This window comes from Aphelocoma coerulescens, chromosome 7 (genome assembly GCF_041296385.1).
Source record: "Aphelocoma coerulescens isolate FSJ_1873_10779 chromosome 7, UR_Acoe_1.0, whole genome shotgun sequence".
Taxonomy (NCBI): domain Eukaryota; kingdom Metazoa; phylum Chordata; class Aves; order Passeriformes; family Corvidae; genus Aphelocoma; species Aphelocoma coerulescens.
This window is the reverse complement of record NC_091021.1, coordinates 19,158,396-19,186,122: the sequence shown is the minus strand read 5'-3', so window position 1 is coordinate 19,186,122 and position 27,727 is coordinate 19,158,396. Positions and strand designations below refer to the sequence as shown.

Genomic DNA, 27,727 nt, shown 5'->3' with positions numbered 1-27,727 from the left:
ACATATGCTCCACTTGAACTACAGCAATCTTCCAGGTAATTCTGCTTTAGTAAGCATAGTTCTGGCAGACCACCAGGCTGGGGGACCTGAGATAGTAGTCAGTAGCACAAGCCCAGCAGTTACCAAAAACAGGTAAAGGATTTTGATACAGGTTTCCACAGGATACAAGTGACAATGTACTTAGCAATTTAGGACGAGTGGGGAACAGCAAAGTCACTTGCTACCAGTTTGGCACTGTATCAAAATGAGCTGTGTAACCACTCCAGGACAACGCTCATGATGGGAACGCCGTGTCGCCAGGGCAGCCCAACGCCACCGGCTGACACGCACAGAGCGCAATCTCCAGTGGCCACTTTGTCACTCGCCTGACGCTCACATCGAATCAGGCTTTTATACTCCTTATTCCCAGGTCACTGGAGGGATTATGGCTACGGGCCGCACGAGGGCCCCGCGGTTAAAACCATACAGTTCCATCAGTGTCCGCACCGACACGACTCGTTTTCACGCTCGGCTGCGGGAGGGGGCTAACGCGGATCCTCCCTCACCGCCCGGAAGCCAAAGCAGAGGCGATAGCGCTGTCCCGCCCATGGATCCCGCCTCAGCCCGCTCTGCCCTGCCCGGGACCGCTGCCGAGGCCTCCGTGAGGCGACGTCGCCCCGCGCCCCCCACCACCACCAAAGCAGGGCAGGGCGCGCATGCGCGCGCACACTGCACGGCAGGCGGTGGCGCTCGCTGTCCGGACCCCGCGGGCGCTGAGCCCGAACTGCCGGTGCGTCCCCACACCGGAAGACTACAGTTCCCATCACGCAACGCGCGGGCGCTCCGCACTCACGCCCGGGGAGCGCCAGCGACGACACCGACACAGCGGCGCGCGCTGCATACTGGTCCTCGTTGTTCTGCAAGCGGCTTCCCCAGCCAGCGCCCCGCGGGAGGGGTGTGGCACCGGGCCTCGGGAAGCGCCCCATCCCCCCCGTCGCTTTGCCCTCGTTCCCCGTGTTAATTCCTTTCCGATCTCCGGCCCTGACGGTGCGGACGAGTGGGGAATTAGGTGCTTTACTGCACAGATCTCCGTGCCCTTCCGCAGTTCCCGTAAATATCTGCGCATCCCGCAACGCCTTGGGAGCTGGTTTGACCCTCGTTGTCTGCCGTAGGGAGCCGCCTGCCAGCTGTCGGCGCCTTTGTGCGGCGGCGGAAGGGGCGCGGGGCTGAGGGCGGCGGGCGCAGGGCAGGAACCGCGGACAGGAGCCGCGTACAGGTGCGCAGGGAGCCGGGCCGTGCCTGGCGCTGCTGCGGCCCGGTGGGAACGCGCCTTCCTTCGGCCTTGCCCCGTGCAGCGAGGCCGCGGCAGCAGGGTGGGGCCAGGGGTGGCCCGCGCCGGGGCTCACTTAGTGGGGAGTGCTGCTTTCTCCCGGGCCGCGGGGCGTGGTGCGACCCTATCAGGGCTGCCGGGCGCTCTCCCCGAGACGGCCCTTGTAGGATTTGGGTGGGGACTTTGGTTCTGGTGGCACCAGGTTGGTAGCGCGGTCAGCTCCAGGCGGGGCGGGGTGCGCGCCGCTCTCCTCGAGTTGGCTCGGTTTGTGCTGCTTCGCTTCCCCGGGCCGGCTCTGGACAGGCGGCAATCCATGACAACGCGCTTTCCTAGTGTTTTTCTAAAGGGACACGGGAATGCCATTTGAAAATACCGACCGTATTTATTGATATAAAAGGTTATTTATTTATTAGCACTTTAATGTTTAAAGATGACATGAAGGAATACATACATTTACCCCTATATACGTATTACTAAGATATGGGACTAGACGTATGAGGCTTTGCAACATTTTGCATCCTTTTCTGTGCTTAGCTGTGCTATGCAAACACTTGAAAGTATTCTTAATTTTGCATTACCACATAGTCATATTACTAACGCTTAATCTTGTATCTTCATTGTCAAGCTTAGTGTAAAAGCATTTGTAGTTCCCTCATTTGTTGTAGGACCACTTGTGCATTTTCTTTGCTGACTTGACTTTCCTTAAAAACAGTAAAATTAATATCTTCACCTAGCCCATTCACACAGTTTTTCACACCTGTGTTCTAATTTCTTGTGAAGTTTTAAAGTTACAGGGTTTCCACCTTTTGTTGTTGACTTTTTTTGTATTTGAGTTAGTTATATAAAAAAACTTTTTGTATCATTTTTGTCTTTAAACGATCCACCAATTTATTAGCAGTGTAGTAGTTTTGCGGGAAAAAAATTATAATGCATGTATTTTACAGTTTTCTTTGACCACTACACTTGTACTTACATTGCCTTGTAATTTAAAGTAATCCTACTAAATGTTTTAATAAATCTTTATTTTGAGTCATATAATGGTTTGTAGAAGGATCTGTAGCTCACATATTGTTAACTTATAGCATGCCAATATTTAGCTGTTGAAGTGAAAAGTGAAAGAAATAGTGCGTTGCTGCTTTCCTTGCTGTTTTCAGTCTCATAGTCTTTGTAGCTGCAGAAATCCTATGGCAAAATCAAATACTCACATCTTCAGTGCTGAAGGTTTCTTTCACAGTAGTTCCTTCAAAGAGCATCAGACCTACCTTGGAAGTGGATGCCATCACCATGTCATAGTTCTGTTTGTTTTAAATCAATTACTTAAGTATTGAAAATGTGTTAGGTGAAAGAAAAACAGAAATAGGAATGTGGGTTTTTTCAATTATTGTTGACTTCTCAGGCTTCTGGTAAGCTGGTTTTGGTAAGCTAGTGTAATTTCTTTGAGGAAAGAAAAGCTGCTGTCTTTAAAAAAAACCCAACAACAAAACAAAAAACCAAACAAAAGCCAAACAGTGACATGATTGCTGTTGATCAGTGTTTCAGCCATGTCTGACAAAAGTGAACTGAAGGCGGAGTTGGAGCGCAAGAAGCAACGATTAGCTCAAATCAGAGAGGAGAAGAAGAGAAAGGAGGAAGAAAGAAAGAAAAAAGAAGTAAGAAATAATTTTCACTTTGAAAATTGACTTTGCATATGTAACTTGCCCAAAATTTAAGGGTAGGTTCACATAATCATTTTCTGTGTCCTATTCAGGGAGTGTCTTTTTAGTGGTGGGTGCTAATACAAATGTAGCACTTTCATTTTCTGATAATATGAACACCTACTGTTTTCTTTATAACTGTCTGTATAAGTTGGATTTAAAAAAAACCCACAAAAATTAGTATCTTACACTAGCATAAAGTTCAGAACTACTTGTGTGCATGTGACATCATTAATCAAATCACTCTGATCTATTGCGTGAAAGCTCTGCTTAATGAGCTGTGATTGGTGTTATTTAAAGGACTCATTTCTGAAGTAGGGTTCTGAGCATGCCCATAGGAATTGTCTGACTGTCAGTATTATTGTACAAACAATGTGCTAAGTTGTTCTGCTCTTTGACCTATCTATAGGCTGAATTTTAAAACCAGAGTAACACTCAGGATGTATATAGTACTTGTGTTTTAGATTTAGTATGTTAACAGTCTTGTGGCTTTCTTGCTGCTCAAGTATGTGACAATCAGTGATATATTGCTGTTTCTCCTGAATGCAAATTATACCTCATAAAAGAAACTTTTGCTGGAATGTTTTGGGGTACTTTTTCATTACTTCTCTGTGTTTTGGTTATGATGTAGTTGGTGTTCTAAATCAGCGTATAACTGAAGACTGGGCAGTTGCCAACTACATGATTCAGACAAAAAGGAGAAGAAAATAGCTCAAATTATTTTCTAATGATCTTTTAACAATGTATTGCCAGAATTGCTTTTTAAAAAGCAGTTAACCTACCGTAGAAAGATATGGAGTATTTAGCATCTTTTGCAATAGAGCTTGCATTATTTCTAAATGAAAGGGGGTGGGGGTTTACTTTTTTTATATCTAGCAGATAACACAACTTAAAACTACTTTCCTTTGATATAGTTATTGTAATTTTAAAATATTAATCATATGACTGTCTCTAAAATAATTTTATGCACAGGTACAGGATTTTTTTTCGCCGTTTGCATTTTACAGTGTTTAGGATTAGTGTAAAATAGGTACTCTTAATTTTATGAAATGTTAGTCATTTTGGCAAATAAGCAGGCACTTTTTGCATGTTTATATATGTCCTTCAAAGACAGTACCAAAGCTTCAGAATATTGTCATTCCTGTCTTTTTACTTTATCTACTAAAAAGAACCATCAGAATTATTGAAATTGAATATCTAACCTACTTGATGATAGGTTTCAGTATTACAAAAAACACTGTGGGGTCTCAAAATAAATGAAAGATGAAAATGATGTTAAAAGCTATAACTTAATTATTGAATCATTTTTAGACTGACCAAAAGAAAGAAGTTCTTCCAGTACAGGAAGAATCTGATCTTGAAAAGAAGAGAAGAGAAGCTGAAGCGTTACTTCAGAGCATGGGGTTGACACCTGAGTCTCCTGTTGGTAGGAATGTTACTGTTTGTTTGAAATAAATGTTTGGGAGTTTTTTGTTTAGTTTTTTGGGGGTGAAGTGTTTTTCAGGGCTTTGTGTTGGGGATTTTTTTTGTGGTGGTGGTTTGTTTGCTTTTGTTAGGATTTGAGGTATTTATATAACTAACATAATAATTCTCTGGCCACTTTTTGTGGGGTATACATGTCTGGGTTTTATACTGTTTTGTCCTGCATTATTTGTTACAAATATCAAATTATGTGCTTCGGTACACATTACATAACATTATTTTATAAAATAACACCATTTACACTCAGTGGATTATTTGAAATATATTAGTTAACATATGTAAGTATCATGTATGCATTTTCTTTTTCCCCCCTTTTTTTCCTGCTCATTATTTTCCTCAATTTTTTTCCTTACTCTTTTCCATAATGCCAAATTTTAGTGCTGATATTCTTGTATGGAGTTGGCTTGTTTCTTTTCCACATCTTTTACACTCTAGTTTTTCTTACCACAAATACCTGACTGACTTTGATGAAGCAGTAGCAACACTAAATACAAAAATTAGCTTCCCAAGGTGCAAATTGGTATCTATGCAGCTCTTGGATGTGTTAGCATATTGGCTGTTGCTTTCTGCCTTTACATAGGCACATCTCTATGGAAGATAAAAGCAAGGAGCATGATAATGCAACTCTACTTTTTCTCTCTAACTCTGAAATCAAAGGGGTTTAAAGCTTATCAGTTTGGCTTCTTGGTGAGGCTCTATTCAACTGGGTTTGTAAATAAAAAGTAATAATAATTTGTTACAGATATATCTGTGATTATATTTTCATAATTGCTTTTGTATAATCCTCAAGTGTTCAGAAGTGAACGTGGAATAAACACCCTTATAGCTGCTCACATTCCAACAGCCCCAGGAGTCATTTTTGGTAGTTCAAACTGTTCTTATAGTCAAGAGACTCCATTTGGCTGCATTTGCACTAGTGTGCAGCTGTTTAAGTAATCGATTCCGACCTACTACAGATTTTCTAGACTAATAGTTGAACACTTCTCTTGCATGATACTGTGCTAAGGCAGTTGATGAAATTTTTGTAGAAATGTATGTGGTTGTTGGTTTTTTTCAAATCTGGAAGAGAATCTAAAAACCACAGAAGAGCCAGTCCTCAAAGCAAGTTAATGCATATGCTTAGAGTAGGTGTTTATGAAGAACTGGAGGTGCTGACATGCAAGACTGGGGCACACCCCTGCGTGTTGTGTTTTATTCCACTGAGCTGCTACTTAATCACACCCTTCAATGTACCCAGGGAATTCATTCTGTTTCCTTTCAAGATAACCAGATCTGATATGGATCCTTAATCAAGTTAAAATGTCCTACTTGCTACCGCAGTTAGCATGCCTAAGGCACAAGCTCCTTTTCTGCTGACTGGATGCTGGCAAATACAGTGATTGTATGCCTGAACTGATGCTAACTCATGGCTGAGCTGCTTGGTGTGCAGGTAGCTTGTGCTTGCACTGTCAGTGGAGGGGGATAGCGTGACATTAGATTCTTTCATGGAAAATTGTGTTAATTCCTAAGGCAATTCCTGTGCTATTAACTGCTAGAGAGAGATAGCTTTCTTACAGGAGAAGGGACTGTATCAATGTCAGTGTGTTTTTGAAGCCTTAAGTTAGTGAACCAGAATTATTTTCAAGAAGATGCTATAGTTTAATCCTCTGGGGTAGGTGAAATTCCATCTGGTCTTTTCGTAAGACTTGGTCTTTCAGTGGGACTCACCTCAGTTTTGGGAAGGGTCTCTCGAGAGTCGCTTTGCCCACAAGAGAGCGCTGCAGCACCAGCACTGGGCCCTTCGAGTGGCGCTGGGGCCGCGATGTCACACTGTCCCGAAAATGCATACAAATGGCAGTGCAAAGGCCTGCGGGCATCTCCATCAGTGTAGGTTAACCAGTACATGGCCAGGATGAGTTGAAGAATTTATATATTCTTACAAGCCCGCAGTTATATAAGTGTAACTTCTAAATGTGTGTATGTATGAATTTATGAAATACAACTGAAGACCTATAAAAAAGGTCTCTCCCCTAGCAGGAATGAAATTTTAATAAATTGAAGAATTCGCTGTTATTTTGGTAAAATTAAGGGAGAATTTTTGTCAGTCAGAACCGTGTCTCTGTTTTGGGATGGGGTAGAAAAATTCCTTAGAATTCATAATATACTTGTGATTTCAAGAAATTCTGTAGAAATCCTGCAGACCTAAATTCAGAGTTCTCCCATGCTTAACTGCTGACAGAGTAGACAGCAGTTTATATACATAATTTGTGTTCAGTTGATTAAAGTGTTTTTTAAGGGTTGCTAAGCAGTGAATGCTTTACATATTGCTGAAAAACAAAGCATATAAGGACCTTCAAAACACTGCTTGATTCTTGCGTTTAAACCCTAAGTTTCATTCAAAAATTATTTCTAAAAAGAAAAGTTGAAAGAAATATCAAAGTAGCTTTGTATTTGTATCAGATTGCATGATATCATTTACTATGTATCACTTCCAAAAAGCATGTTACTTTTTAAATGGTAAATGCAGTCTTCATCTACATGCAGAAAATGAACTGACACTTAAGAAGTTTAAATACAGTGGTACTAGACTGTTTACTGTCAAGCAAAAAAAAAAGTCATTTTCAAGACCTAACACTAGAAACTTTGTAATACACAAGATTTATCTTGATTTGATTCAAACTAGAACAAAAATAACAGGATGTTTTATGACAAAGCCATTTTTTTGGTCCACGCTTTGGTGATTCTATATTTTGAAATAACATTGCCAGTTACAGACATTCATTGTCTAATCTTTAAGAAAGACTAATGCCAGAGCTGTGTTAACAACTATTTTTTCTCTGTTTAAGCAACATGAATCAGTGGAAATTACCCTTTGAAAATCAGTGTCATCATTTGTCAAAAGTTCAGTTTAAAAATACTTTTTCAATTCATTTTCTCTTAAATGTCTCCCCCTCCATGTCTTTTTGTATGCTCCAGATGCATAAATGCCAAACAACTGCATGAAAGTCCAGCATGAATTGTTAACATTGTCTTTTCCCCTCTCTTTCTACTGTTCATTTTCATCCATGTAATTTTTGTTTGCCATCACTTTTTTTTTTAATACTTCATTTTAAATTAATTTGAAAACATCCTAAGCTGTGCAACCTCTGCGAGTAGTAACAGCGGATACCTGTCTGTTTCACTATTTAGTCCCTCCTCCTACCTCTCCGTCTTCCAAATCTGTGAGTACGCCAAGCGAGGCTGGGAGCCAGGACTCCGGGGATGGTGCTGTTGGATCTAGGTATGTTACTGTCCTTGTCATGTTCCTTTGCTCAATACTTGTATTCTGAATAATTAAGCTTCAGAAGAAATCAAATTATCAAATAATAACATGAGGTTATAGTGTTGAATCTGTCGAGAGTGACTGTTTTGCAGAAATACTTTACTTCAAAATTTGAAATGCAACTACACTTCCTGATTTGAAGTTGCCAACAATAATGTTGAGTTGTTTAAACTTGCAAGTTTGAAGTAAAATGAATGTCTTGGGACAATAACAAACTCAAAAAGTCTAACTTCTGCTCTTTTCCCAGGCTTTTTCTAAAGGAGGGTGGGTATGGATGATAGGCTATTTCCTTTTTGCCTTACCTAGTAAATGTAATAAAAGATACTGTCTATAAACTTTGCATTACTTCTGATTTTATTTTTGCCTTACCCAGAACCGTATTTCTCATTATTTCACTTCATCTGTGTAACACAACTACAGCACTTGCAATCTCTTATTTTGTCAAAACATAACTCCATCTTAGAACAATTGCAGTTGTTTTGGTCTTTTTTCAGTGCTAGTACTTGTCACATCTGTTTGACCATTTCTTTGGGCATGGTGGCTCTAAAGAAGAATCAGATAAATATTTCTGTTAAATATTTCAAGTGGTGAAATATGGGTGATAAGGTGGGAAAACACTGCTTCCAAAGGGTCTTTCTACTGTTTCTCCTGCACAGTCTGCAAATAAGAGCAGTAGATGCCTGTTAATATTGGCAAGATATTTTCAGGAAGTAAAGGTCGTGTACTTTAAATTTATAAATTTAAGTATACATTGTGGATGAAGTTTAGTTCAAACACAGTAACTGCAGCAATTATCAGTTACCATTGTTGTATGAGTAGTCGTTTTGGAAAAAGAGTCGATGGTTAGACCACTTTGAAACATCTTTTAAACTGACTGCAGTAACATCTTGTATGCGTGTGGATTATGCATGCATAACTATATGCATCTTAATCTGAAAATATCCAGGATACTAAAAACCTGAACAAAGGTTACGTGGTGCCTATTTCTAAGTAGAAATCATTAAGTTAAAACAGAGAATACATCAAGCAGCAGATATGAACTCAGATGTCTTTTTAACAATGCTCAGGTGTGTTCTTGTTTGCCTGTCATGTTAATTAAGAACCAATATAATTGTTCCTTAATCGAGTAGCAAGCACATTTTAATTCGTTCAAATTGTTATTATTGCTTATTAAATTGTCATTTTTTATATTTATATATGTATTTATGTTCACTAGAAGAAAAATAAAACCAAATTTTTGAAGTATGATGACATTTTTAAAGAAAATATATTCTTTCCATTCATACCTAATTTAAATTTCGTATGAAACAGTATGGATAGGCCACATACCTGTAATGGTTGTACCATGTTGTGTACTAAATTTATTTCCACCTCATCAGTGCCCTGCACTCTGATTGTGTGTTCTCAAACATAGTAATGCAATGTTGTATGCATGCATTTTCTTATGAAGCTTTGAGAAAACCCATATCCTAAGTCTTAATAGCTTCCTGCATTTTCAAACTTTAAAACTAAATCTGTCCCAGGATTGTGATTTTTAAGGCACGAAGGTATGAATGTACAGCTAAACTGAAGGCTTTATGCAGTCCCTGTTAGAGTCCCCTTACTTGTTATCTAGCCCACCAGTGGATTCTTCCCTTTCCCCAGTAAATAGGTATCGAGATACTGGTTTATTAGTACAAGTTCATACATTTTGAACATGAAAGTTGGACTGTATATCCCTTGGTGTTATACATGGCATTTCACAGGTGACTCCTACCAATATGAGATGTATTATAAAGCCTCTGTGATGCTGAATCTTGTCAGTAACTCTTTTTGTAAGCAGTAGAGCAGTGTTCAGACTGTGCTCCTGCTGTTACTTCCATCTGTTTTGCTTTATTTTCATTAGTAAAGAGTTTTGTTTCCTGGTTTGATCCTGGTTCTTTCTCTTTTTTTCCTCAGTTAAGAGTGTAAGTCCTACACTAGAAAAACATACAGCTGGTTTACTTTTGGGCTAGGTGCATGCTTCATAGAATGAGTTTAAAACCACAAAATATTTTTAGAGATACAGGAAGTATTAGGGAAGTGCCTGGATACAGAAAAATCTGGACATATGTGGAAGAATGGGGACTTCAGTTCATTGAATCTTGTAGATAAATTCATTTAACTTAAAGCAAAACAAGCAACTGGTAAACAAAAGAAACAGTATTTTGCATCATTTTGGTACGTACACAATAGGTGAATTTTATCTTAGAATGTTACCTTTATTTTAAAAGAATATCTCTGAGAAATATTTAACTGGATCTCCTGTACTACTTGTTGGCTTCAACTATTTTAAAAGACAGACTGTCCCTGGTACCACTGCAGCAACTTTTGGAAGTGAAAATCATGCTTTGAAAGCAGGAAAGCTATCTCATTAACGGCTAGGTCTTAAACAGGTGCAGAAGTTGGAGCTTTTTATGTTTATAGTCTTTTCCCCAGGTTCCTCTCAAACGTGATTGAAAAAGTTGAGAAAATATTTGACAGGTATTGTGGTAATGCAGCTTTTGTATCCGAAAATAAGGTGTCCCTTGCAACATGAAGGTTGGGGTGGTGGTTTGGTTTTGCTTATGATTGCACAACACATGAGCAATACCCAGCTTGAAGTCTCAGGCACCAAATTAAACTCTTAAGCTGAAATCCCTTCAGTCAAGAAAGGTAGCAGAGATCTAATGAATAAGTATGCTCAGAGTAGTTAACTTTAGGCTAAAATGATGTGTTCTCTGATACACAAAAGATATGAAAAGGTTTTGGAGATTTGAGTATTAAGCTGTTGCTGTGGATGCTGTTGATTGGCTATATATGAAGACAGTGGATTTGTAATTCCTAATTAAATTATTCATTAAATTAATCCTAATTAAATGATTAATAGTCCTAATGCATACTTTCCGCTAGAACAGGGTAATGCATGACACAGCCATATTTATGAGCTTTTATGGCATTGCGTGTATATTTTTCAGATCAACTTTAACTTTAGGAATTCTGCACCTGTTTTATAGAGAAGTTACCATGTATGGGATGAAAATGTAAAATTATCTTTCATTGACTTGCCATAGTAAAATGTTGCATATTCTTTATTTTTTTAATTCAAAAACGTTATTTTAAAAAATGCAGGTAACATCTTGAGAATGTCTGAAAAAACATGCAGGTTAATCTGCTAATGTCATACAAGTGTGTTTTTAAAATTCTGCCTAAGCCTGGTAGCCAGTAGACTACATGAAAATTTGTGAAGAAGGGATGAAAGCTAAAAATGAAGGTAGAGGGAATACTGATTTCCCCATTCCTACTTCTTCTGGTACAACTTGAAATTGATCCATTCTGTTTGTTATTCCACATGACTTTGAAACGTGTTATTAATATAAAGCCCACAATTTATAAGAGATTTTAAGTGTCTTAGATGCAGTTGGCTCTAACTCAGATGACACTTACAAGCCCAAGGCAGTGCTTAACCCATAATTACTGCAATGTCACATCTTGGAAACTCTAGCAGTTCTCTATCCCAGTGGAAATGCTTTTTTGCCCCACTACCAAAAGGCTTATGTGTTGACTCATTTCCTTTACCGATATGACAGTTTCCTTCACATATTTACTGCTCTGGGCAAGTTTGTGTTATGTTAACAAATCTGTCTTCATATACCTTGAACATATCTGAACATATTTTAAAAGGAATTTAAAGTTTTTAGTGGTTCTTTTCAGTATTTAAAATACTTTTATTTGCCTTTCATTAAGGCAACGTTTGTTTGCAGACCTTTAATTTTCAATCTTTAAAATAATTTAATTCTTTGCTAATAGCTCTGAATTCTGTTTGCTTCTTAACTTTTGTATTTACTGCATGTGTTATTGCACTGAATGTTTGCTGAATTTCCCTTAACTGATGTTGCATTGCCTTGTTTCTTGTGAACAATGAAATAACTATAAGCTTGCTGTAACTCTAGAATTTCATAGTGTATATTTGCTTCACTAATCTCTGGCCTTTTTTGCTAATGCTGCATGATTGTTCAACCTGGGGTACCAGGACGCTGCATTGGGATACTGATCCATCAGTTCTTCAGCTCCACTCTGATTCCGATCTGGGGTATTGCATAGATTTCTTATATTCCCTCTTTCATGTGCTTATGGATAATAAGTATGAGTGTTTTTTCCTTTAAGACTTGTTGTTGTTAAGAAACTGTTTTGTAAGTAATAGAAATTCACTATCCCTAGACTTAGCATGGGAAATTTTTATATCATTTGATATATATTAGATGCTTATTTCTAACAAACGCAAGTAAGTTTTGTTTTCTTTGAGTCTTTCTTTGACAAAATGTAAACTCTAAGAAGTCATTTATGTAAAATAAAAAGGTTAGCATGACTGCATTTAAAAACAGAGCAACTCCCATCTTTTCTTACAAATATTTTTATAAAAGCTGTAGCTCATTATAAGCACTAACTAAAACCTGTATTGTGTACTAAGAATTATGATTCCACCAAAACCTTTCGAAAAGAGTTATTCTTTGCTTTTATCTTGGGAGAGGAGTGGATAATAAGAAACTAAGTCTGATGTAGGTAAATTGTTGCATCATTGCAGTATTACTACAGTACATACTGCAGTTGGGTTTTAGAGGAGGCTACAATGAATTGATGTTGTGCAGGTTTTGGAATATATTGTGTGTTGTATGATGCTAGCTATATCTGCCTTTAATAAAGTCAGAAAGCACAAAGGTTTTCAGTATTGTGCTCTGGAACAATGTATTATGGATAAATGCTTTGTCCGTGTGAGTTCCAGGTCAGCCTGGCAGTTTTGCATTCTAAATATTATCTTAGAGGTGGACAAAAAAGCGCAGCAAAGTTAAAAGACTAGGAAATGATTTTTCCTTCAGCATAACTAGGTTGCTTTTCAAGCTTTAAGATCCTAGAACTGTTGCTGTACAAGCATGACTTGTGAGTAGATCTGTACCCCCGATAATACAGATGTATCATATATGTGGCAGTATTCTGGTCAAGCACAAAGAACAAAAATTTTAAATTATATCCTAATGTCCAGATATTTATATGTGCACATCTTCCTTTTTGTCACAGATGTATAAATAGTTGCTGATTTTAAATAATCATGATAAAATAGTAGTCATTTGTGTGACTTCTTCAAAGTTTCCACTGGATTTAAGTTTGACTAAGCAGTGCTGTGACATATGACTTGGGTATTATTCTAGGCAAAATGTGAACTAATAAAATGTTTTTTTTCTGATTTTTAAATTAATTTTATTTAGACGTGGACCTGTTAAACTTGGAATGGCCAAAATTACACAAGTTGACTTTCCTCCTCGAGAAATTGTTACCTACACAAAGGAGACGCAAACACCTGTTATGACTCAGCCCAAGGAAGGTGAATGATTAATTTATTACTATTGAGTTATTTTTTGTTTCTTTTAGTGTAATGATGACTGGCTGAATTAGAACTAGGACTTGTGATCTTGAAACTTAATAAGGTAAATGAAGGTTGATATGTGAGATAATTTATATGAATTGTATTACTAATTTTTTATAGGTTTTACTTAACGGTTACTGTTACTCTGCATCTCACTCTTGCTACTAATATGTGGTATTTTCACACTCCTAGTAAATGTTCAGATGAAACACCAAGTTGCTTAATTAGCTGACACCTGATAAATAAATGGGATATATTTTGCGTTTATGACATTTGAGAATCCACACACAACTTGGCACATGGAGAGCAGGGAGGTGATTTGAGGCAATTGGCATGGCTTCAACAAGGGCAACTCCTGCCTGACCAACCCAGTGGCCTTCTACAATGGAGTGACTATATCAGTGGACAAGGGAAGTGTTACATGTCTGTTTGGATTTCTCTAAGGCCTTTGACATGATCACCCCCCACATCCTTCTCTCTCAATTGGACGGAGATGGATTTGCTGAGTAGACTCTTAGGTGGATAAGGAATTGGTTGAATGGTTGCATGCAGAGGTCAATGGCTCAGAGTCCTGGTATACATCAGTGACAAGTGATGTCCCTCAGGGGTCCATATTGGGACCAGTGTTATTTATTATCTTCATCACTGACATTCAGAGGGGTCGAGGGCACCCTCAGCATGCCTGCAAGTGACACCAAGCTGAATGGGGCGGTTGACATGCCTGAGGGATGGGATGCCACCCAGAGGGACCTGGACAAGCTCAAGAAGTAGCCCAAAAGAAAGCCAAACATACCCTGGGCTGCATCCTCAGCAGCACGGCCAGCAGCAGGTCAAGGGAGGTGATTCTGCCCCTCTGCTCTGCTCCTGGAGTGCTGCCTCCAGCTCTGGAGAGGGACCTTGAGCAAGGGCATGTGGTGACTGGACAAGGGGTAATGGCTTTAAACTGGAAGACATTGGATTAGAAATCAGGAGGAAATTCTTTACTTTGTGGGTGGTGAGGCCCTGGAACAGGTTGCCCAGAAAAACTGTGGTTGCCCCATCCCTGCATGTGTTTGAGGCCAGGTTGGATGGGGCTTTGAGCAGTCTGACCTAATGGAAGGTGTCCCTGCCCATAGCAGGGGGGTTGGAGCTAGATGATCTTCAAGGTCCCTTCCAACCCCTAACATTCTATGAACTTGAAGGCTGTGTATCCTTACAACAAACTTAGCAATTAACACCCCCCCCCCACTTCTTAAGAATTTTAATTTTTATACCTGAAGCTTACACTTTGAGTTTTAAAAGAAGGAACTAATGTATTTTTAATTTACACAGTTTCTGGTTTTGGCAGTTGAACATAGGCTTTTTTTCAGTCGTGACTTTTTTGCTTTTCAGAAAATAAATTTTTCCAAAGAAAATACAGTTGGCTAACAGATTTGCTTTTCCATGTTGAAACACTTGAATTTATCTGCAAATGAAAGTATTATTCTTGACCTAGTTTGTGTGTAGTTCTACAACAAAATCTCTTGGTTGTTTAATATGACTGACTTTGTGTTAGTAATTTTAGGACATACTTCTACATTCATAAATCTCTTTGATATGTGAACTTTTGGGTGTTTATGCAAGGATATATCTTTGAAACTTCATTATTCAGTGAGCCAGAGGATATGATTTTTCTCTAACTGTGTTTTCTTTTCTATTTTATCTGTATCCCTGCACGGGTAGGTGTTTGGGATTTTCCTGCTTTCATTTCTCCCATGCCCTCAACATTTCCTTTCTCTAACCTGTCAGGTCTTTTTTCCTTTCCTCTGTCAGGTTCATAGAATCTGAAGACTTAGTTGATAGTTTATGTACTTGAAGAGTTTTACTTCTGCTGCCTGCTGACAGTGGAAATTGCTTGGGATTGTATGATCTGAGTTTCACAGTAGATAGGCTGTAGTTGAGGTTTACTGTAGTGGAGTGGAACAGTGGTCATCTCTATTTCTGCATTTACCAGAAAGCTGTCTCAATACATGTATTGTCTCCTGATCCATTCCACCTTACAGATACTGATTTCTTGAGGGCCATAAATTTTTTAAATATATTTATTTTGTGTTCTTCACAAAATTTACAGTCTTTTCATGGTTTCAGTGTTGAGGATCTTTTTAAGGTCTGTCTTAAGACTACCTGAATGCATTCATAATAAAGCTCTGTGTTCCCATTTTACAATGATGTCTGAAATAGGATGTAGGTTTTAAAAAAAGAATAAATCATGCTGTATATAAAAAAAGAGTTACTAGGTAAGAGATTTTTGCTGGTGGAAGAAAATTTTAAACTCTTTAAAACAATTGACAGATGCAATATGCTGAATTTACGGGGTGCAATTAGATAAATTTAAATTCTGTAAAATATATCTTAGTGATTCTTATTTCTTCTCACAGTCTGAGTTGTGCTTACTTATCTGAGTGCATATACTGTAAACAAAAACAACCTTGTGAAGTACTTGAAAGTGGAGCTTGCAACTGAGTTTACACCTGCAATAGCTCCCTTATACAGTAGCAAGTTGCATCTGAGCTAGGTTAGCTCAGTGTTCACAGTTTCTTATAAAGTGAAGTGAACTGGACCCTTCTTTATATATCTTAAGATTTTAAAATACTGTTGGAGCTCTGCTTCTGAATAAGGAAAATAGAAGCAGTTTTATTAGATATGCTCTGCAGTCATTCTGCTTGATTAGGTCCACTTGTGCTAACACTTGGTTTGGTGGGGGAGGACAGCACATGAAATAAAACCAACAAACCCACAATGAATCACCAAACTAAATAGTTCTCTTTGTTCCAGTTCTGTGTGTTACAGTGGTTATGTAGTTACATTGTAAGCTGCATTAGGAAACATTCAAAGTACAACCAGTCTGTCTGGTGGGACAGATAGGAACTAGGAGTAAACTAGTTTTGGATTAAAACCATTTCTAGTTGTTACGGAAATATTTGTGGCAACACATACCAAGTGAGTTAAATACAAGAGATTTCATGTCCTCAAATAAAACTTGGCATTTGGAAATGCCTGTTTTGGATTCATGTAGCAGTTAAATTAATTTTGAAATGTGACAGCTTCCTTAGGAGATGAAGGCATTTAGTGTTCTAACAGGTCTCACAACTTCCATTATTTTATTGCAGTACTAATATGTTGATTTATTATGACCTCAAAGTATTTGAGAAACTGCCTTAGGAAGATTGATTCTTCTATATTATGAAACAATAAAATCGGGCTCTCTCCTAGAAATCAGTTAATCCAAAGAAAGATGGGTGTATAGGGGAATATGATTTTGCTCAGCTGTCACAATTAAGGCTTTCCAGGGCTAACTGGATATTTGCTACTTAGTGTTGCTGTACAATACCGTGCATGTGCAATCACAGCTGAGTGCAGACAGTATTATTGCATTAACTCCACTCTTTGAGGAATAACTGTTTGCTAGCAACTCCAAGACACAGAGTTAAAATATTAAGCACAGTAATAAAAATATGATTTATAGGATTTGCTTCTTGGATGCTGGTATGACGAATGCAGGATTTATGAATTTTAGTATTTTTTAAAGAACTGACAGACCATTGCATATTCATGTATGATCCTTGTGAGTCCCTTCCAACTCAGAATATTCTGTGATTCTATATTATCTAGTACATGCCTTAAATGTACAGAAATACAGATAGGAAAACTTGATGTGAAGACATTCGGCTTAACCAAAGCCACCCATTTCACAGATGATTTAACTTTGATTAACCTACTCTGCAGCAACAGATTACTCAGACAACTGGAACTATACTCTACAGTGTTATTGCTAGGTGCAGCCTAATTTACAGCACTGCTTTTCTTTCTGTCTTGCCAAAATACATCACAATTTTGATGTTAACTCAAAGTAAAAATTCAATGGTTCATTAAATCTGTTTTTAGCATTCATTGACAAGACATTTGTTGCTATTAAAGATTGCATAAAAATAGCAGCTACTTTACTGCTCAGTTTGTAACCTTAGATCCCCTGATTGCCTGTCAGAAGCAACATGGAGTTAATCCCTTAGCATATTATAATGAATATTCATCGATATGTTGATGTGACATAGAGTCCCATTTCCTGTCTTCACGGTCCTGTGACTTTTCCAAGTCTTTGTGGCCTTTTTTGAATCTGAAATCATATTTGGTACAATGACAATTGAAGTGGCTTAAAATGCCAGTAGATACAGTCAATAATGAATAAGGGTGGATGCAGTTAGGGCATGCCCTTAAGGTTTCAAATTTAGGTAGCTGACTTGAAATAAATGCAGTGCACCACTGTATCATGGGTTCTTGACTTACTAGATTGGAACTTTTTTAGAAATAGTATGTCCAATGTTTCAGTGTTTGCTGGGTGCTATATTATTGTTATGGTAATTCCTTGCAAATTCTGGCATCTGGCCTGCTATTAAATAAATTCAAGATGAAGGAGAGACAGGAAAAGTAATTAAAACAAACATTTCTTATCTCGTTTTTAGTCCAGCAGCTTAATGGTGCCTTTTTTGTGAACTGTAAGAAAGCTTCCTGGGTTTGGAATAGAAAGCATTCTAGTTTTGGATAATGAGGTCAAGAACTTGTATTTGTGGAGATTTTTGGGGGGGAGAGGGGGGCGGTTCTCCAGATCCCTTAATGAGAAAGTTTGGATGTGACTCTTCTTTAGAGAGAAGGTTTTAGATTTATGCAGTTACAGATAAATCAGTGAGATGACATGTTCAATTTCAAGTCTGATGCTTTGAGAATATTAAAATAAGTGTTGTATCCTGCATTTAAATGCAGTAATATCAGCTGCCTGTATGCAATGAAAGTACTACGAAGGAATTTAGAGCTCTGTATAATATATGCCATTTATGTTTCAAACATTAAAAGGCAGGAGCAATCAACTATATGATCTTTTGAATAAAATATGTAGATTAGAAGGTCATATAGCACTAAGGGGTTGACCATCTACATTTGACAAGAATTTGACTCCTGTCACTGAAAATGGTACTTAGAATCAGTGTAGTATGACTAATGGGGGGTTGGGCTGAAATTTCTAATTTGGGACTTTCAAAGCTAGAATAATGTATCCAGGGTGACCCAAAAGCAAATTTCTAAATTTGAAGGCATCATTCAATTCTGCAAGATTGATTGGCAGGGCAAAAAAGAGGGGGATTTTTATCCAAGTGGCCATAATTTGAATATGTGATCCTGTATGTGTTTTTCTCAAAGTCATGTGTGTTAACTCGTATTACATTTTTTAATTAATCATTGTTAACACCTGTAGTTATTTGACATTAAGAATTCCCTTCTTTAAAATTGCCACAAGTTATACAGTTTTCAGGTTACGAGGCTGCTGTACATGCGAATCCATCGAAAAAGGAGCAGTATCTTTCTGTTTCTTTGCGTGATTATTTTGCCCAAAAAAGCTTTCATTTTTTTTAAGTAGCACAAAAGCTGTAATTGGCATGCTTTGTAAGGAAGTGTCAATGTGCAAGAGAGTGGAGATCACTAAGAATTCTTTTACGGGTTCTTTCCCCTTTGCACCACCGCCTCCTCAGCAGGGTCACTGAGATCACTAGCTTTTCTTGAAATGGCCATTTTCACTGGCAGGTGCATTATACCCTGTATTTTCAGATTGTTTTTCCATTCTGAATGTTTGGCAGGTTGATTGCTCTGGCTGCATTGACGGAGAAAGGGCTGACAAATGCGGTTGGGCTGGCTGAAAAGACAGTGATTACTGTTTTCCTTTGTGGCTGATTGAGGCCCTTGAAAGGAAAGATTTTAACCTTCACCATTTGGTTCAAAAGTATGAGCATATATTGAAATCATTCATGCCATTTATCCTAGTTCTGTAAACTTGTCAGAACATAAAAATCGCTCAATTTCAAGTAATGTAGGATTGGCATACGTCATTATCATTTTGATTAAGTTGGAGTTTGTATTATTGTGTGCATTATACAGTGTCATTTAAAGCTTTCTTTCCTGCAGGTACAGTTATATTTTTATTGCCTATACTATGGAGTTAGAAAGATTTTCAGACCTCTTTAAACCTATCACTATGTGTGTGGTTTGGCAGCTGGTATGGCCTACAAGCTGTATTTTGTTTGCAGGGTAAAGGCTTGTCTGTAGACCTCCTGGAGTGCTGGTAATTGCACAGGCTTGCCATTGGGGAAAGACATGATTGGAAGCAGTCAGGCAGAAAAATGTTGTGCCATCCCATTGCCACCTCATAGCAGAGAGACAATCTTTGCAGTACCATCTGGTTGTTGCTATCTAGTCAGCTGGCCTGGCTGCTGGGACCATGGCTTGGCAGCTGGTTCCCATCCCTTGACCACCCCTTGGGTTTTTTTTTAACTCTTTTTGTGTGAATGCATGTGGATTTTGGGGTTTTTTTTTTGCTTTTTGTGTTAGATAACTTTGAACATGGGTCAGGGAGATGGCTGCAACAAACAAGTTTAGTCCCTGTTGAATACTGTCTCATTACTTGTGATGAGGTATGCAGCAGTCTCCTGCTGCCATTCCCTTATAAGCAGATGATGTAGCTGTTTAACCAATAAAAACAAGTCTTTTCAGAAGCTTATTCTAGAAAGTGGATTAAAAAAAGCCAGCATATCCCATAGTTCTAAGTACTTTAAAGGTATTTTCTGGTTTACAGGATTCAAAGAATAAAATGTAGAAATGCAGAAAGTACTGTAAGCCTTGTCAGTATTCCTGAACATTAACATTTTATTGCAGTTAGGGAAAACACATTTTCCTGTAAAGTTCTCATTGCCAAACATGATACAGATAATGAGACTTGCATCTAGAATGACAGAAAAAATGTAATCTCTCTGCTATTACCTTTAGCAAAATTTGCCTCTCAGAATAGCAACCTGAAAGCTAATGTAAGCCATCTTCATGCCATGTGCAGACCCATTAGACTGATGGTTTCAGATCACAAGTAAGCAGCTGCTCTGTAGACTATTTTAGACATTTGATTTTTCTTTATTCCACGGCATTAATGTGTCAGTGTGTTACACAGAACATGCCTCCACCGCATGGTTCTGTGTGGAATCATTAATGCCTGTAAGACAGATTTCCACTTTGGATTCTTTACAATTTTCTGCGTGTCTTATTTCAGTTTATGCAACTACATAACTCAGCCAGTAATACCCAGGTGTAGACAGTATTCCAATGATATTTTGGTTTGTGATAATGTTATCCTTGGGACTACATTTTACAAATGCAACCATTTTGAGCTACATGATACCATTTTTCATCAGCTTATATGGGCTTCATATAGAATGTTACTGTTCCCCTTTAGAAACACTGCCTGTCTCACCATAATGTTTCTCCTTAGATGAGGAAGAGGAGGATGATGTGGTTGCACCAAAACCGTTAGTTGAACCTGAGGAAGAAAAAACATTAAAAAAAGAGGAGGAAGAAGAAGGTACAGTTCACCTCAAGATATTCTGAGTGTGCTGTAAAGAAAATCATCAATACATTTTTAACTCTTTGTTCTATTAATTTAAAATTAATTTCATTGTTAAATACCAGTTAGCCAGCAAAGCACAAAATCAAAAAATTATTAAAAATCATGATAAACACTGTTTATCATGTCTTGCAAGGAATTGGTGAAAGCGTGCAGTGCAGAAAATGTATGTATAAATCTTTTTCAGCTGCCCCTCATGAACTCACAGAGGAGGAAAAGCAACAAATTTTGCATTCTGAAGAATTTTTAAGTTTCTTTGACCACTCCACAAGGATTGTTGAAAGAGCCCTTTCTGAGCAAATCAACATTTTCTTTGACTACAGTGGAAGAGACTTAGAGGACAAAGAAGGGTACTGTGAATACTGAATACTTTTCTGTGTGTGTCCAATACTTTTAATTGAAAAAGTGATCTAAGATTAGTATCTCCTAATTGTCTTTACAGAGAGATTCAAGCAGGAGCAAAACTGTCCTTAAATAGGCAGTTTTTTGATGAACGTTGGTCAAAGCATCGTGTTGTCAGTTGTCTGGACTGGTCATCTCAGGTAAAAAATAATGCTTAAATTAAACAGTTGACTTTGTAAATTGATATAGTTCTGTGCATTTGACTCCCATAAAAGCACAGCTGATACAGGCTGTATTTCTACATGTGTTCCTTATGTGCTCCATGGCTTGCAAAAAGTCAACAGAGCTGTTAATCTGTGAAAGGTAGCAAAAGGTTCGTATTGTGAGGAAAGTTGGCTTATGGACTGCTTTGTAGAGGTAACTTGGCTTCACTTAAAAGTACCGGGTTTTACAGTTAAAAGCAAGTTATGATGAAAGAATAAGACTAATGTATATATGTTAATGCTGTTTTAGGAGCTAAATTAGCAACAATTGCAGTTTCAAATGACAGTTTTTCATGGCTTTAATCCAAGGTGGTTTTTTAACCTTATTTTGGCAAAAGAAAACAAAGATTCCAGGATTATCTGGACCATTAGACAGTTATCTTGCTTACTTTGAGTCTTTTTCGCTTACCATGCAGTATCCAGAATTACTTGTAGCCTCTTACAACAATAATGAGGATGCGCCTCACGAGCCTGATGGAGTGGCCCTTGTATGGAATATGAAGTACAAGAAAACTACCCCAGAGTATGTCTTTCACTGCCAGGTATGATTCTGTCTTGGGAGGGATTTTATGTTGATGAATTTGGACAAGTACTTTCCTTATGTTTGTAAATATAATAATTTCATTGGGCTGGCATTTGCTTTAACCACATTTATTTGCCAACAGATGTTGAGAGCTAGAGACTTCAGCTGAGAAATGTTATTCTGTTTCAGAATTTCTGACATCATTCAGAATTCAGTCTTGTTTGAGAACTCATTTTCTGTTTTTATTTAAAAACAGGAAAACTTTCTTGTGTAATGGTTGAACCACAAAGGTTTGTATGTAAGGGGCTTGAGTGGGATTGTATACTACAGCTTAGTTTACTGAATAAAATGAAGACAGCCTGAGGAAATGGAATGAGGATGAAAACTAGAAACATATGCATCAAGGAAAAGGGCAGATGGAGGTTTTCTAGTAGTTTTCTGAAAGATAAAAACATGCAAATCTCTAACATTATGCCAAGCCCAGGATATCCACGTTTTTTCCATAGTTTTGGAAAATTACATAGTTGAATCAAAATTTAACCTCATGTTGTCACATTACTCTCAAAGCCCAGATTTTAAAAGTAACTCTGTTATATCAAAATGTATTTCTACATTCTCAAAGAATGACTACAGAATGTGGCAAAACATTATTAAAATCTTGTGTGTTACTGGGCCTTCCTTTGCTAATAAACTACGCTAGGAGGAACACAGATGTATGCATGTGAAAGAAAAGAGGAGGAAAACTTCATTTTATAATTATAAATTGAAACAACAATAATGTTGAGGGGTTACAAAGGGTGTGTGAATCCCTAAGTAATTGGGCAGTGAAATAATGTACTGAATAAATTCAGGCAAAGAAGTTCTGATATTTGTTCTGATACTTCCTTTAGCTTTAGACAGAGTATCATTGAATGATAGTTTGTGTATTTTGTTGTTTGTTTTTCTTCCTTTCAGTCAGCAGTGATGTCAGCTACATTTGCAAAATTTCATCCCAATCTGGTGGTTGGTGGCACATACTCGGGCCAGATAGTGCTGTGGGATAATCGCAGCAATAAGAGAACCCCAGTGCAGAGAACGCCACTTTCAGCTGCTGCTCACACGGTAGGAGGTGAAATATCTTCATGGACTGTGCCCTGTTGAGAGGTGTTTCATGTCTAGGAAATTCTGTCCAGTGCACTGGATTGGCAATGCTTAAATGTTTATGTCCGTATTTTGCCACTTAGGAACCAGGCTATTCACAAAAATCAGTGTCAGAATAAACAAGTATCAGTTTTATAGGGGAGTATCATTTGTACTTTTGATTGTGATCAATCTTTTGTGCTTTGTTAAATGGTGAAGTTGTATATTTTACTGTACCTTAATTATATCAGAACTGGTTATTACCTGTAAATTCTTTTCTGATAATATTTTGTTTCTTAGCACCCAGTGTACTGTGTAAATGTTGTTGGGACCCAGAATGCTCATAATTTGATCAGTATCTCAACTGATGGGAAAATATGCTCTTGGAGTCTGGATATGCTTTCCCAACCACAGGTAAGATAACTTTGGATATACATAGTATCTAGTCCAGATTTATATTCTATAAAAAATTCAATTGGTCTAATAAACATTAATCAACATTTTCCCAACATGTAGAATTAAGGTAGCTTGATATTTGATAAAATATTTCCCCACCTGTGGAATCAAATATTTTCTGTTGATTCTTTTGTATGTTTTTGGTTGTACTTGTGTTAGTGGTGAACACAAATGGAGTAATAAAACTTCCTTATTCCTGCTCAATCTATCCAAGTAAAATAAAAAGAAAACCCTTCTATTGTGAAATCTAAAGGATTTTGTAGGTGTTAATATTTCTTTTTAAAAAGTAAATTGCTGATATTTTCACTACAGGATAGCATGGAGCTGGTTCACAAACAGTCCAAGGCTGTGGCTGTTACCTGCATGTCTTTCCCTATTGGAGATGTCAACAACTTTGTTGTTGGCAGTGAAGAAGGCTCAGTGTACACTGCATGCCGTCATGGCAGGTGAATACAAACTTTAATTATTCAAAGGAATTAAAAATAGTGAAAGGATGAGTTCCTGCATGCTTTACAATCAAAAAATTTGTATATTTTCTCCTTTGCACTAAGGAGTATCTCTGTCTGAATTCTAGTTCACTTTTTCTTGAGGAAGAGCTTCATTGAAAACAGAAATAGTTGGAATATTGAATTGGTATTACGAGTTGTTTGTGTTGATGAGGATAGCATAGGTCACTGTGCTTTTATTCATTTGAATTGTAGCAGAACATTCCAAACTTTGTATCAGTTTTTTAGATAATTGTACAGTAACATCACGCACAAATCTTAAATTGGCTAGCTGTTCTCCTGCTGTTCAATCTATTTTGAAATTGTCTGACTGTATCTTATCAATTGCTTTCTTAAATACAATTGAGTGTCCAGGTTTCATCTCAAATACATATCACCCTGCTGCACAGCTTTTTTGGTTCCAAAATACCCCAAATTGTATCACTTTTGTGTAACATCCTTCCCATCTGTTTCCCTCCTTTTTCATCACCCCTGATAGGAGGCTATTAGGGATATATTTTTACTGGTTTATGTCTGAACCTCGTGCCCATAAAGTGTATGCAACTTCTCTTAATTTAATGGGAGTTTTATGCTTATCCTTGAGACTGGATTTTGTTCTTTGTATGAATTGAAGTTGTAGCTATGGCTTGGAGGACAGTGTAGTTAAGTGTGTAGACTGGTACTTGCTGAATGAGTCTCTTGTCCCTAGGATATATTTTGGCACATAAGGTTAGTAGAAAATACTTGTTGAACTTAAGGTCTGTTTTCAAGCCTGGTCTTCTGTGATCCTGCTGTGGTGAAGCCTTTTGCAGTGGGGTAACATCCATATAAGGCAGCAAAACCTTCTTGTGGCTGTATTTAAATTGCATTTCAGTGCTATCTCTGTCTGCAGATGTTTGGTTTCCAGATAATTAACCTTGGTTGTATATTCTGAAACAGCAAAGCTGGAATCAGTGAGATGTTTGAAGGACACCAGGGACCAATCACAGGTATCAACTGCCATGCAGCAGTTGGACCTGTAGACTTCTCACATCTTTTTGTCACCTCTTCTTTTGACTGGACAGTAAAGCTTTGGACAACGAAGGTAACTTAGATAGTTCAGTGGTTTTCTTCGTAGCCCTTGACACAAGGTGGTGCTATAATGTAAGCTACTTAAGGAGGTTCACTAACCTGAAGTCAAATTGTGTGAAGAAGTTCTGAGGGTCTTAGCTGCAGTCCTGCAAAGAGGAGACAGCTGATGAGCAAAACTAAGATTAACAACATAAAACTTTGCTTTCAGCTTGTACATCATTTGTATATTTCTGATCCATTCTTTTCACCCTTTTGCCCTTTGTTATCAACAATTACAATGTAATCAAATGTAAATCATGTTATAAAGTCAGTTACCTCATATATTCATAAGGCAAATGTTTTGCTACAATTTTTTGGAGGACTAAGGGACAGCACCAAAACTAATGTCAGTTAACTTTGGTGAGACTCACAATTGAAATACCTGTCATTTCCATTGCCAGAATTACTTCTTTCTCTGTTAGTCCGATGCCCTGAGGAATGCATAGCAGAGGAAGCAGAGTTAAAATCTCTGAGTAATAGTCGCTGAATTACCATTGGCTTGAGTTACAAGATTCTTAAAGCATTAAATTTACAGTTTACAGTTGGCTTGCTATTGATTGTTTTATAGTAGCAGCCAGCAAAATGGCTGCATGCTTTGGAAAGCTTATCTTTAATAATAAAAAGCATTCGTTTTTTAATGAATAATAAAAAGCTGATTTTTGTAGTGGCATTTTTTAAAGCAAGTCAAAATGCAAATCACTTCTAACTTACTGCCGGTAATGCTGTTGAAGTTCTGTATTTTGCTTTACCTGTTAGTTTTATAATTTTGAAATGTAGGGTTTGGGTATCACATTATCTTTGCTTCTTTTCAGAATAACAAACCTCTCTACTCCTTTGAAGACAACTCGGATTATGTTTATGATGTGATGTGGTCTCCAACTCACCCTGCCTTGTTTGCCTGTGTTGATGGGATGGGCAGACTTGACCTGTGGAATCTCAACAATGATACTGAGGTGAGAAGTCAGGTTAAGAGTCGAATGCAGCTGGAAAATTGTTTATACTCCTAAAAAAAAAAGTCAGGAGTTTACTGTAGATTGGGGTTTGGTTTTTTTTTGCCATAGATTGTTTTTTTGTTGTACTTCTTAGATATTCTGTAGTTCCAGTAGTTTCTGTGTAGTAGATAGCATTCTTTGATTACAGGGTTACAAATGACTCCTCATAATGAATAACAGCAATAATTAAATTGTTTTGCATATAACAAAAGAGCAAAACATCTGTTGGTGTAACACTGATCCATGTTGGGAAAGTGATTATAGACCTCTCACCCTTGTCAGCCTTGTCAGCCAACAGCTTAACAGTGTGAATAAACCTGTTACCACACACCACTGTTGTTCCCATTGCCACAGTAATACTGCAGTGAAATACTGCAGACATTTGTTTCTAAACTGAGAGAATTGAATGTTTGGTTTCTGGTGTGGGTTATACTTCATTATAGTATAAATCTTTCCCAAGATTTGCTGGAGGTAGATCAGAGGAGAGACCTGACAGATATTTAGTACTTAAATTTCACTGTCTGAAAACTACTTATAGAAGAAAGTTGTAGGACCATATGCCAGCCTGTGGCTTTAAATTGGAATTACCTGTTCAAGCCTTTTGGACAGGGCTTGACCTGCCAAAACAGCTGATTTCTTCCCTGTCCTCTGTCATAACCTTCCTGACATCCCAGGGTGCCTTGTCACTGCCTGAAAGTGGGCCTGTGCCTCCTGTCTCATGAGAAGAGTGCAGATGTGCCTTTTGATAGCAGATGTTTGTACTTTGGCCAAGGGACAGATGTGTTGTTTTGGTCATGTCACTGGCGATAGCTTAAGGTCACTGAGGGTCTTTGTATTGTGAAGTGTCTTTGATCTGCGTACCATGCACCAGTTGAAGTGTTGGGTGCTTCTTTTGATGCAGCACAGATGGCTTAGCTGTGTTCTGTAATCTCTAGTTTATGGAAACCTGATGCATTTTTAGCAATGTGTTTTGAATTGGTACAGGTGCCCACTGCAAGCATCACTGTGGAGGGCAACCCTGCTCTGAACCGTGTGAGATGGACACATTCTGGGAGAGAGATTGCTGTAGGTGATTCAGAGGGACAAATAGTTATATATGACGTGGGAGAGGTATGTATGCCATGTATTGTGCAAAGTATATTGCAAAACATTTGAGTTTCTTTATTTAGCAGCTTGCCTTTCACTTTTTTCTCCTGTCATTAGAGGAATAATAATTAGGTTTAGTTTGTATTTTTGAATTAATATTTCCTAGTGGTGTTTTATTTAAGGTATTCCAGCATAACATTTTAGCATGCTGTCATCCAGTCAAAAAGAAGAAGCTTTACTGTAAGGCTGGTGAAATAAGAATCAATGGGTTTTTTCATAGAAATTTAATCTTTTTTATAACTGTGGCACATGTGAATTCTGTCCCTAGCTTGAGAAGTACTGAACAAAACAAAAGTCTTGCAGTGAAGCAGCCTTGATTTTGTTCTTACAGGGAAGCTGTTGCTACTGCAAGTATGTGCAGTAGTACATGACTAATTGAGGGGATGAGATACAGCATTAGTATTGCCCTTTGGAGGCAGTCTCTCAGATGGAGATACATAGCACAAGCTTATAATGATACCATTCTGTACTTCAATGCTGGAATCTCAAATTCTGCTTCTTTTATTAGTTGGAGCTTGTGTTGCTTACACTAAAATAAAGGTTAGCTTATCTAGTGGAACCTCTTCTGAACGTTGTTGAAGTGCTCTGCTGTTCAAAGGGAGCTCAGCTTTATTTCTCAGTAGGTTTCAGTAACAC

At 37.9% G+C, this 27,727-nt stretch overlaps 1 protein-coding gene across 4 annotated transcripts in view; it reads left to right on the top strand.

Moving 5' to 3' along the window:
• The first annotated feature begins 869 nt into the window (after nt 1–869).
• Nucleotides 870–27,727, top strand: part of DYNC1I2 (dynein cytoplasmic 1 intermediate chain 2) — a 30,645-nt gene continuing 3,787 nt past the window's right edge. Inside the window, exons 1-16 of one of the 4 annotated variants that reach the window (XM_069020672.1) lie at nt 870–1,026; nt 2,841–2,958; nt 4,315–4,429; nt 7,654–7,744; nt 11,817–11,876; nt 13,048–13,163; nt 20,524–20,613; nt 20,843–21,005; nt 21,098–21,197; nt 21,677–21,802; nt 22,738–22,884; nt 23,203–23,316; nt 23,671–23,804; nt 24,783–24,927; nt 25,766–25,906; nt 26,930–27,055. In XM_069020672.1, the coding sequence (XP_068876773.1) occupies nt 2,851–2,958; nt 4,315–4,429; nt 7,654–7,744; nt 11,817–11,876; nt 13,048–13,163; nt 20,524–20,613; nt 20,843–21,005; nt 21,098–21,197; nt 21,677–21,802; nt 22,738–22,884; nt 23,203–23,316; nt 23,671–23,804; nt 24,783–24,927; nt 25,766–25,906; nt 26,930–27,055 (1,776 nt within the window). In that variant the 5' untranslated portion in view covers nt 870–1,026; nt 2,841–2,850. Of the gene's footprint in view, nt 1,027–1,051; nt 1,256–1,413; nt 1,512–2,840; nt 2,959–4,314; nt 4,430–7,653; nt 7,745–11,816; nt 11,877–13,047; nt 13,164–20,523; nt 20,614–20,842; nt 21,006–21,097; nt 21,198–21,676; nt 21,803–22,737; nt 22,885–23,202; nt 23,317–23,670; nt 23,805–24,782; nt 24,928–25,765; nt 25,907–26,929; nt 27,056–27,727 lie in introns of those variants that run through there. The other 3 variants (XM_069020670.1, XM_069020671.1, XM_069020673.1) reach the window with 3 other exon arrangements.